This window comes from Portunus trituberculatus, chromosome 40, assembly GCF_017591435.1.
Source record: "Portunus trituberculatus isolate SZX2019 chromosome 40, ASM1759143v1, whole genome shotgun sequence".
Lineage (NCBI taxonomy): Eukaryota > Metazoa > Arthropoda > Malacostraca > Decapoda > Portunidae > Portunus > Portunus trituberculatus.
In genome coordinates, this window is record NC_059294.1 from 2,925,001 (window position 1) to 2,937,614 (window position 12,614).

Genomic DNA, 12,614 nt, shown 5'->3' on the forward strand with positions numbered 1-12,614 from the left:
CAAACGTAGAGTTTAACGATCAACTTAGTGACCAGAAGTGATGAAATGATTCGATTAGTCACTTGTATTCAAGTTTGTTCCTGCTTATGTAGCTGATTAACATTGCTTGATTATGTCCACAGAACAGTTTCCTCCAAGAGTAATTGAAAGTAATCAATCCCATTCAACAACCTGCTAATGATAAGGATGATAGATTTTTCCCCTCCTAATGAAAGGTTCTCTTAACATTTGAAAACGGTTTCGATACCAATCTTAGCTTATAAGTTTCATTCACCAATTCACTTATGATAATATTACTAGATTTCTTTTTTTCATACCGAATGTCATCTGTATTAAAATAAATCCTTCTGTTACACTGTTTTCTATTTCAAGTTAAAAGCAATACTGTATTATGGACAAGTAAACGTGTATGTATAGTTGTCAGAGCCACAGTGTAAGCTGGAAGGATCAACGCTTGTCTGTTCTTTCTCTTTGAGTACAAATGATCTCCGCAATAAGCGTCGGTTAATGTGTTTTGTGGTGTGATTGTGACGCCACTACAGTGCGGAATTTCCATATAAATCTCTGTTTTCTCTTCTTTTTTTTTTTTTGTCCAATCGTATATTATGTTCAAACACAGTCCAGGAAAATTCAAGGAATTGATTCAATTACTCACCTCGTCAATATTTCTGTGACTAAAGCCAAACAGTATAAGCAAAATGATGAAGACAATTTTAAGACAATCGTTTACATTGAAAACTCATAAGTACTAAAATCGTATAGAAAACATCCTTTCCTGGAGCTTTTTTAATCTTTCTCCTCTATCTACGAGTATTTGTCTTCAGCCTCTTTATCATCGCTGCAATGTTTTACTTCTTGCTCTCATGTACCTCTATTTTCATGCTAACTACTCATCTGATCGTACTAATTGTATGCCTCCCCTCCTTCCGCGTCCTTGCTACAGAAGACTTTCTTCTTTCTCTCACCCATATTTTGTCCATTTTTCTTATGGAAGAGTTAACCAGTATTCTCAATCATTCATTCCTTCCTCTCGTAAAATTTCTAACTCCATGCTTGCTTTTGTATTTCCACCTCTCTATGACTAGCTTTTCAAGAGGGAGATTTCAAGATCCATATCCTGTCATTTTTAATTACCTCTTCTGATTCGTTTCGCAAACTGTCATCTCAGTGGGACTTTTTTTTATTGCAATTTTGTTGACCTTGGCTAGTGTCCCGCCTCTATAAATGACATACTACTATTACTGGTACTACTACCACTACTGCAACTACTACTACTACTACTACTACTACTACTACTACTACTACTACTACTACTACTACTACTACTACTACTACTACTACTACTACTACTACTACTACTACTACTACTACTACTACTACTACTACTACTACTACTACTACTACTACTACTACTACTATCATTACTACTACTTTACACACACACACACACACACACACACACACACACACACCTATGTGTGCGCGCATCTTCTCGAAACAATGCGTGTGATTTTGTTCGTGTTTTATTTTCACTTCCAAACAAGACTAACAAATCCTAACGTTTTTTCTGAATAGAAGTAATGAACAGACACAAATGCACACTAAAACATACAGTTAACACACAAAAGACAATAGGTGGAGTAAATTCAAACGCAAATATGAATAAATACACAAACACAGAGTTAATCTAATGCTTAATGAAAACATAGAAAGCTGTTTCATGCAAACGATGATAAATTATTGCGAAACGAGAGAGAGAGAGAGAGAGAGAGAGAGAGAGAGAGAGAGAGAGAGAGAGAGAGAGAGTGTGTGTGTGTGTGAGTGAGTGTCTGTGTGTGACCAGTTTCGTTGCACTTTCAACAAGGAGGTCTAAGTGTCTGGTTCAAATTAATCACAATATACTTACTGAACGTGGAGAGGATTTTCCAATAAGCTGGTCAGTCCTTTCTATCACTTGTTTTTCTTGAATGCGCGTTGACATAAGCGGAGTATACTGATCAACAATAATATGGAACATAATATATATATATATATATATATATATATATATATATATATATATATATATATATATATATATATATATATATATATATATATATATATATATATATATATATATATATATATATATATATATATATATATATATATATATATATATATATATATATATATATATATATATATATATATATATATATATATATATATATATATATATATATATATATATATATATATATATATATATATATATATATATATATATATATATATATATATATATATATATATATATATATATATATATATATATATATATATATATATATACATACATTCAAGAGTGATCCTGAGTTAGCTGAGCTGAGGGTAACTATGCATTGCCATAGTTGCATATGCAAATGCAAATTTCAACATTATTTCTACATAGCCCATGTCCATATTAGCAGTTTTCTTTTTTTTTTCATTTTCATGAATTTTTTGGAGACTATTAATGATTATTATACTTATTGTAGTTATTAGAATATTTGTTTGCTCATGAATTTCATAATGGTTACAAGGGTAATAAATAATGTCTGCATCACGCGGATGCTTGTTGACAGTAAGCCTTGTCTTGGTGGTCAGTGAATGCTGCAGTTTTGTGCGTCATGGATATACTGTTACTGCTTTTGAGTTTTTTTTTTTTATTCAATCCTTTATGAAGAAAATTACTTTAAGGTACATCTTTATTTTGAAGTAAACTGATGAAACGTTACTGGGAAAAAAAAGTAATAGGGCTACGCTTATGTTGAAATTTAAATCTTGGTAATTATTACGACAATAAATATTAATTACCTGATATATAAATGCATTTAAATGCATGTCATGTACATCCAGTTTTTGCCATTTCCTCATATTTAACTACATAGTTATTCTAAGACTAGTTATGATTCTTCTTCAAGTTCACAGCTTCAGCTTTGCTGCCAAATGGCTGAGTAAATCTTTTCCCAAAAAGGAGCCACTTCATGCTACCTTTGTGTCGTCCAGCTGACTTGGCTCCCCTTTTTCCAAGCACTCGATTCCCTGCAATTTTGCTCAATCTGTCCTTTAGCTGTAATTTTTATGTCTAACAGAGTGCATTTTTTTTCATTACATATTTACTTCTTTATTTCTCTTATACACTACTCCTCTTGGCTCTCCTCTACGTTTTCTCCTCCCCTTCCCTTTCTTCTGCTTTCCCCGCTCCATCCATCTTCTTCTTCCATCGTTCACTCTTGTCCACCATCCCCTCTTCCTTCCTCTCTTATTCTCCTCTTTTCATCCTCTTCCGTCCTTCATTCTTTTCTCGCCCTTCTCCTCCTCCTCCTCCTCCTCCTCCTCCTCCTCCTCCTCCTCCTCCTCCTCCTCCTCCTCCTCCTCCTCCTCCTTCTCCTTCTCCTCCTCCTCCTCCTCCTCCTCCTCCTCCTCCTCCTCCTCCTCCTCCTCCTCCTCCTCCCAACCCTCCATTTCTCTCGTGAACTGGACTTCCTGCCCTTCCCTCCCGCTCACCTATCTCTTCCTCCCTCTCGACACGCTCTGGATTTCAAGAGGAATTGACGACTACTGCACACTTTCCATTGCATGACCCTTCTCTTGTAGTCACCCGTTTGTTTTGGTGTTCATACCTGTGTACCTTTATTCTCTGTCCTTTGAAGCAAACGTAGGCCCTTAAATTTGATTCCACCTTTTTTTTTTTTCTCTCCCCTTCATCCTCATCGTTCTCCTCACCTCACCCAATTCGCTAAAGCCACATTTACTTCTTTGAGTGTCGGACAATCTCCTCTCCAAGAATCAGTGAAGCAATCTCAATAAAGCCACTTGACGACGCTCCTTTTCAACTTCTTTTCTCTTGTTTTTCTTGAGGGTATGCGTTGTGATAAGTTCTTCTCCTTTTATTTCTTTTCTTTCTTTTTTCTCCTTTTGTGAGGTTTTAAAAATGCATTGGATATTTTTATTCTCTTGAGTGATGTAAAGATTGATGAAGTATTGGACTTGGTTAAAGAAATAAAACAATAAAAAAAACAAGCTAGAGAGTTCATGCAGAGCGAACTAGCAATTATTGACGGATATATAGCGTCCCTTGTATGTCATCAGATGGAAGCTTCGCCGTTTCTCGCCACCTGGCCGTGTGACGAGGCAGGATCGAGCAGCAACGATTGTAAGCCAGGGAAGTGCCCTACCTGCCGTGTGTGTTGTGGTGTGAGCCTACCGGCGTAACGTGAAGGATGTGAGTCGTATATTCCGGTCTGGTTTAATTCCGTGATATACTGCTGTGATAACAGTTACTGAGGATTAAATATCGCAAAGCCCGTAAGTTCCAGTATTGCAGTCATGTGTCATAAAAGAGCCTTGATTTGATAACTCCGGTGCTCTTTGATGTCATAAGAAAAGGCATTGGCATGCTATTTTTTGTTACGAATGCGGAAAAGTGGATCAAGATCTCGCGAAATCAAGTAAAAAAGTTAACAAAACATCATCTTTAAGAACCAAGTGTCTACGTGTGTGCTTTTGGCATTGTATTAGTCATGAATATTGAATGAATATGTTCAACGAGACGGTTTGTCAGCTTTTACAAAATTAAAAATGTAACTTTGAGCAAACAGCATGCGCTGAACTAAACATTGGCGATGCGTACAGGACTGCACGTCTTAGGTAACACTGGCTTCCCTGTCAATGGTCAGTGTTTTCAGAAAATATCACAGAAATGTCTGTGAACATGTGCACACCAAATCATTATTACTGTTTTTTAATATAAACAGCAGACGGATTGTTGTTGTAGTACCTTGCCACGTTGGCTTCAAATCCTGGCTTTTTCTAAAGAGAATTCATAAGTAAGGGAAATTTAACAATGCAATAATTAACGCAGAAATAAAACACAAGCTTTTTGTCCAGCAGCTGTCATTGTTATCAACTACGAATACAGGAAAACAACATAGACAAGTCATGTACAAAACAATCCGTACACGTGTAGCTACTCCCTTCCCCAGGCTCTTTTTTCTCCTTTTTTGTTTTTTTGTTTTTTCTTTTCTTTTTTTGTTTTTTTTTGTTATAGACTGGTGAGGGTGAGGATGTATATAACGCAAAGGAAGAATGTTTGTGCAAAAATACGTAGAGAATAAAAGTGAAGATAAATAAAAAGATTTTTTTCTTATTCAAATATTTGAAATACTAATGAGTGTGCACTTTCTATTATATGTGCAGTGTTGATAGGACCATATGGTAGTTCTGTATTGGAAGGTTAGATGTTATGAAATGACACATCGTGCAGTGGAATCAAACTCTATTTCACATTGTTTTGTGTTCTTCCTTATTTTCTCACATATTCTGTTATCTTATATTGTCCATTATCTTTTTATGTTTTCCCACACTTTCTTGTAGGGACCGCTAAGTGTAGGCATCGATTTCATACAAGTAACTCGAGACGAACGATTACCATTTCCCTTCTGAAAGTTCCTAGGTGTGCATTGGATGATTAACTGACAAAGGAGAGTGAAGTGGAAGATAATTATCTACAGTGTTGGTTAATCTCATTGTCAATCATAGTCTCATCATTCGTCCACATTCACTCAGATTCTCCTAAACAAGTCTTGATATGTGTTTTGTGTTAAAGCTCCAGAGAGAGAGAGAGAGAGAGAGAGAGAGAGAGAGAGAGAGAGAGAGAGAGAGAGAGAGAGAGAGAGAGAGAGAGAGAGAGAGAGAGAGAGAGAGAGAGAGAGAGAGAGAGAGAGAGAGAGAGAGAGAGAGAGAGAGAGAGTGTGTGTGTGTGTGTGTGTGTGTGTGTGTGTGTGTGTGTGTGTGTGTGCGTGCGCGTGCACGTGCCTCTTCCCCACAGTATAAGTCGCGTATCAACCGCTGAATCACGCAGTCAGTTCAGCCTGAATCCCACGCACTGGAATTTGCAGAGAATATTTATCAACAAAGAACAGTTCAAATGGAAACAGGTTCATATTTAAATAACTGACACGTTTCAAATTTAACTGCGACACATGAAACTAAACTGGACACCAAATATGGAATAGCTTTATCAAAAATTGTGTCTGATCATAAAATCGACATAAATTGACGATGAAAAATAATACAAGGGAAACCAATATGCATTGCTGTCATCTCTCTTGAAGAGGAAAAATGTGTCGCTAGTATCACAGGAAGAGCTGAATGGGTAAGTTTGCACCCAAGAGGGTACGTCAAAAGACTATTAGGTCGGAACAAGTTTAAGTAACTTGTGAAAGAAAAGTCCTTAAGGAAAACTGTAGTTTTTATTGATTATACAAAATTAAAAATGATTCGCCGTAACTTTTGTTAGCAAAAAGCGAAAATATGCGAACTTTAAAAAGAAAAATCTTATTGATTTTCTTCTTACCTTAAATATTAAGGGAAAGTAGAGTGGGCAAGAGATTAGGCGTATACAAGCAATGCACCTGCAGCGTTACCTGCCTCCCAGTGGCGGTGCTGGGAGTCGCTAAGGGCATGCACTTCCAACTCCATTAGATACCTGCCAACCTCGTCAGTGATTGCAATGAGAGTGACACTTACAACGAATATTTTTAATTAATTTGAAAAGAATCAATTACTAATTACAACTGTAAATCTCAAGGTAATACCATTAAACAAATAAATTTCATTTCTTTTCATCACATTTACATTTTATTACATTCTTTTTAGATATTCATTCTCTCTCTCTCTCTCTCTCTCTCTCTCTCTCTCTCTCTCTCTCTCTCTCTCTCTCTCTCTCTCTCTCTCTCTCTCTCTCTCTCTCTCTCTCTGCAATTATGAACTACGTATATATATATATATATATATATATATATATATATATATATATATATATATATATATATATATATATATATATATATATATATATATATATATATATATTACCATGCTGAAAATAACAGTGTCCAGTGACTGGTGTGTTGGAGCCTTTCCTGGGGAGGAGGATTTATGCGCGGCACAGTGTTGATGGGACTCCTGACAGCCCTGAGCACACGATATGTCACAGCCACACACTATAAATATCCCTTCTCTCTCTCTCTCTCTCTCTCTCTCTCTCTCTCTCTCTCTCTCTCTCTCTCTCTCTCTCTCTCTCTATCTATCTATCTATCTATCTATCTATCTATCTATCTATCTACCTATCTATCTATCTGTCTATCTACCTCTCTATCTATCTATCTATCTATCTCCACATACACACACACACACACACACACACACACACACACACACACACACACACACACACACACACACACACCAATCTATGCATATACGCTAAACAATGATTCGATGGATGTTTTTTTATTTTCGAAAATTTCCCTTCCCAAAAAACAATATAGTTATGGATTCATTAATACGAAATTAGTGTTGCTTTGTTTAACGGTTTGCCGTGAATGGTATTGGCGTTGCCAGTAATAGATGAGTGCAGGCGTAACAGTAAATTCGCCAATAACATCAATTTCGGGGGCGAGTCTATGGAATTATTTAGCAGGCATTGTATTCCTCTCCCTCTTCAGCCTGAGTGGTCTTTCCGCAGCGATAACAGCGGCAATAATTCTACTATCCATTAACAAGGAACTAATTGGCACAACACAACTTTCAAGTCCGCCATTCTCTGTACAAGACAGTTAATTACACGCATGGTTTATGTCATTCTTGCCATAATTAGTAGTTGTTATAGTAGTAGTAGTAGTAGTAGTAGTAGTAGTAGTAGTAGTATAGGTAGTAAGAGAAGTAGTTGTGCATAGTCATTCGTATATAGAAGAAGTAGTAGGCAATAATAGTAGTGGTGGTGGTTGTCGTGCTGGTTTAGTAATACCTAATACTTGTGGCACCTTCGTCTTCATCATCTGCATAAACGTGTCATTGTTTTCACAATTACCATTGCCATCAGCTCCTCCATCCGATCGGAATCTTCAGCTCTCTCTCTCTCTCTCTCTCTCTCTCTCTCTCTCTCTCTCTCTCTCTCTCTCTCTCTCTCTCTCTCTCTCTCTCTCTCTCTCTCTCTTTTATATAGGAGCAAATAGGCAAAGGTCCCGAAAGAATTGTAGGAAAAAAGTGTGCTAAACATTGCCTCGAGTCGAAAGAAGAGTCAAGCATCGCTTTCTCTTTTGTGTCTCACGGGGAATCACCATATCCAGTGAGGATCTTTCCCGGTAAGAAAGAGACTTGCTAATACGAATTGTACAAAATTCATTTCTTCTGGCCTTTTAGATCGATTAGATTTTAAGACCGTCACCTTTGATATATGCAGCTAAATGCATTAGCTTATAAGATGGTACTCGTGAGTTTTGGGTAATGACAGGAAATACGAGTAGAACGTGTGTGTGTACGTGTGTGTGTGAGTGTGTTTAGTTATTGTATTGTTATATCATTATTTATGGCTCCAATATTGCATTTTGCAAAATTTATTTATTAATTATATACCCGAAGCAAGTGTGCATAATAGATATCAAGTATACTAATCGAGATACACTGAGATGCTTGTCTAACTTGTAAAAACATGTCACAATAATTTAGAGGAATGTCTGCATCCTCCTAACCATTGCTTTGAACCTAAGCTGCCAAAGTCTGTGCGAAGCTTGTGTTGAGACTGTGCACTCATTCCACAAAGGACGCCTTTATACTTTATCAGACAAAACTGGTAACCAGATACTCGCGGCCCTTAACGAGGCTCCATGGTGCCCTCAGAATTGGCTTCGTTCGGCAACGTCGGCTATCCTTCTGGAGCTTAATTTACTCACAACGGAAGTCGCTGATCGCTGGAAGCTGTTATCTCAGAATTTTTATCTCCTTCAGAATGCAAATTTACACCTCAAGCGCGGAATTCCACAGGCACTTGGAAAACATGAATACCTGGAGAGCGGAGAGTTCTTGGCTTCATCTGTGTTGTAAAGCTGTAACTAGATTGTAATGCAAAACACCTCAGCCTCTCCATTGACAGGTGCGGCATGTAATGTAGTTATCCTGCACACACACACACACACACACACACACACACACACACACACACACACACACACACACACACACACACACACACACACACACACACACACCTTTGAAAAGTCGGTAAAAGTTTTCAGATAAATGATTCGCATCCCGGAAATATAAGAGTTCTTAGGGCCGACCCAACGCAGTATGTTATTATCAGATTTACTTGCTGGAAATTAAAGATTATTATATTTCCACTAAATTAATAAGCTTTACTTCTGATATTACACAAACGTCAAGTGATCTCTTGTCTGTTCGCGGCAGATGTGGCGATTCGCTTCAGCATTACGGGAGGCAACAGGGACGGTTTGTTCACCATCGACCAGCGTTCCGGCCTCATCTCCCTCGCAGCGCAACTTGACTACGAGCGCCAACCCAAAGTAAGGAAAATTATTTACTTATTTCACTTGCATGCATTGTTGTTTCCAGTGTACAGCAGCTCCGCATAGACAACTTAATTGAATGATAAATAATGTTAGTGCTTCATTCGGTTGATATTTATAGATAAATTGATGAGTAGGTAGACAGTAAGCTAAATAGAAAAGAGATTGACCTATCTCATACGTATGAATCTTCACATTTCCATTAGGACGGATGAGGTCAAACATATATTTTCATTTACTTTTTTTATACACAAGTACGTAACTATTTTTATTTGTGTTTCCTTGTATTAAAAAATTCTAAAAGTATCTTTTTTTGCATTTTGTTTCCGTTTGTAACTTGTATTTGTCATATTTGCTTCAAATACAGTCCGTTCAGTCTTGTCCTCTGTGTGACTCCACTCACGGATTTTTTGTTTCGCGTTTACTCTCTTACATTTCATACCTTCAGGGGGAGTCCAAAATGGCGCGCTCGCGCATACACACACACACACACACACACACACACACACACACACACACACACACACACACACACACACACACACACACACACACACACACACACACACACACACACAACACCAGATATCGCTAAAGTAATCAAACACATTTTGATTTTCTTTTCAAATTATAATGAAATGCACAAATTAAGGAATAAAAGTTCTGTTTTATCTTTCCTTAGTAGGATGTAATGCATTCATAGAGAATACCCAAAGTATTAAGAATTTGAGTTTGTTCATTTCTTAATACCGGTGTCTCACCTAAAGAGATTTTTTTATAAATATTTTTCAATCTTGATATATGATTGCCATGACAGAAACTGGTACAATATTTGCAAAGATGGTGCAAATTTTATTTCTATCATTAATGTATGTATCCTCATATATATATATATATATATATATATATATATATATATATATATATATATATATATATATATATATATATATATATATATATATATATATATATATATATATATATATATATATATATATATATATATATATATATATATATATATATATATATATATATATATATATATATATATATATATATATATATATACTATATGCGCATTTCCTGATTTAAAAGTAACCATATTTGTAATTTGCTGATTTAAAAGTTATCATATTTGTATTTGTAATTCTATTTGGCTGGAAAATTTTTATCTATATTCATATTTTGTCTATTTGTATTTGACTTCATCCCTGGCTATTAAAAGCTCATATGTAAATATATATGCTTGTAAAATATGATGGTGACCTCAGCATTATTTGATTTTGTACCATGAGACACATTTGCCGCTACATCAGTGAACCGGGTGCTCGTACATGACAGCTTTTCCTCTCCACATCTGTCTTGATAATTAGGTTCATTGAAAGATAGACAGGTAGACTGATAGACAGATAGATAAGTAAAATGATAGATTAATGTGTGAGTAGTGGGTAATTAAATCAATAGAGAGATAAATAGATAGATAGATAGATAGATATAGATAGGTAGGCAAATGGACAAACATATACGTAGAATCAATAATTGCCTGAATACCTCAGAAATATTTCCAAATTTCTCTTTCCACTCGTTTTACTTGGTTCTTTCTTCTCTCATTGTCAAACGCACCTTTCCTTTGTCTTGTCTTTCCATTATAGACAAAATAATTGTCTTTCATAATCTATTCGAGCTTTCCATGCCTTTCTTTTCTTCCATACCATAAATATGCACACATACAATGCAGATTTTTGTTTTATAGTGTCACCATTAACATAAATATTCTCACTACCATAATCACCATTTCCATAAACATTACTACTGTGCCACTACTACCATCATCATCATCGTTGTCGTCCCGGTATTGGTTCCTGCAAAAAACATCAACACCAAGGCACATCTTCATTAACATTCTCTTGATACTCCTTCAACAAAAAACGCATCACTGTATTTTATGATTTTCTCAGCTCAAGACTGGGACGTCGTCAGTGCAAGACACCTTATTCAGAAATGCATGCGTCTTGCTATTCATCTCGCATCACGGCAGGGCCCAGCTTTTCTTTCCGTTTCCTTCCATTATATTCTAGTTCTATTTTTACCACTGGTTTAGGATTTGGCTCGAGGTCCTGTGTCTTACAGTAATAAAGGAAAAAACACTGAAGATACGAGCAGCAGAAACATTTTGGGTTTTGGTGGAAAGGTATCAGAATAATGTTCCTTCCCATCGTTGAAATATTTCTGACTGTAATATATCATTATTTACTTTCCATGTCTCTGTTTATTTTTCGATATTCGAATGTTGTTCTTTTTCTATTGTTTAAGGAAAGGAGTAACTGTAAAGAAGTATTCACATGTCTGGTGTTCACACACACACACACACACACACACAACCACCACCAGCACCCCTGAGATTCACGCACACACAAAAGAAACGAAAATCTGCGATACCCTTTCCCGCAGTTACTATCTGTGTTAAGCATCGCTGGCGAGTTGGCAATAAAGCCTCGATAGTTACGGTGCGACGGAAACAAAACTTTCAGTTCCGTAAGAAGCCGGAACTTATGAAATTGAAAATATCCGGCCGGAAACAAAACAGGCGGGGATTAATTCATTGTGTTAAACGATACAGCAGCAGTCATATGGTCCATGATTTTTTATGAAATTTAAAAGATAAAAATTCGTAACACCGGGGAACGCTGCCATATACCAGAATGTTATTTAATAAAGAGAAAAACAGTAAGTCTAAAGATTCTTAGAGGAATTTATTAAATTTCTCGTTCGCCTTGCATTTTTTTTTATACGTGATCTCAGATATTTAATTGAATTTGTTGAGAGCATTTTGATATTTCTGTATGTAAATAATTCATTTTATTTGTTGATATAAACTCAACCATATACATTTGCTAAACTTTGTTTCACAGAGAGAATGAATAGTGAATTTTCGTCAACAAAACGAAAATTACACTTTTATCATGAGTGTAGGTATAATTTAGAGTGTTTTTTTTTTCGCTCAATTATTCTGGCATTGTTCTCTTTTATATGAAAAAAAAAATGTACCGAGCCAAAAAATGTAGAAATATGAGAACATAATTTTTTGTTCGTTTGCACTTTCATTATGTAATTATGCCTGCTTTAGTTTCTTCTTTTAAGCTTTTTTTTTTTTTAAATTTGTATTAAGTGATATTTGACCAATTAACCAAGGATGCTTTATATAAACAG

General features: G+C 35.9%; 1 protein-coding gene across 2 annotated transcripts in view; it reads left to right on the forward strand.

Annotated features, from left to right (window-relative positions):
• Nucleotides 1–12,614, forward strand: part of LOC123516172 (putative neural-cadherin 2) — a 468,611-nt gene that overhangs the window by 385,047 nt on the left and 70,950 nt on the right. For both annotated transcript variants that reach the window (XM_045275338.1, XM_045275339.1), the window contains one exon: nucleotides 9,280–9,395. In XM_045275338.1, coding sequence (XP_045131273.1) covers nucleotides 9,280–9,395 — 116 coding nt within the window. The remainder of the gene's footprint in view (nucleotides 1–9,279; nucleotides 9,396–12,614) is intronic.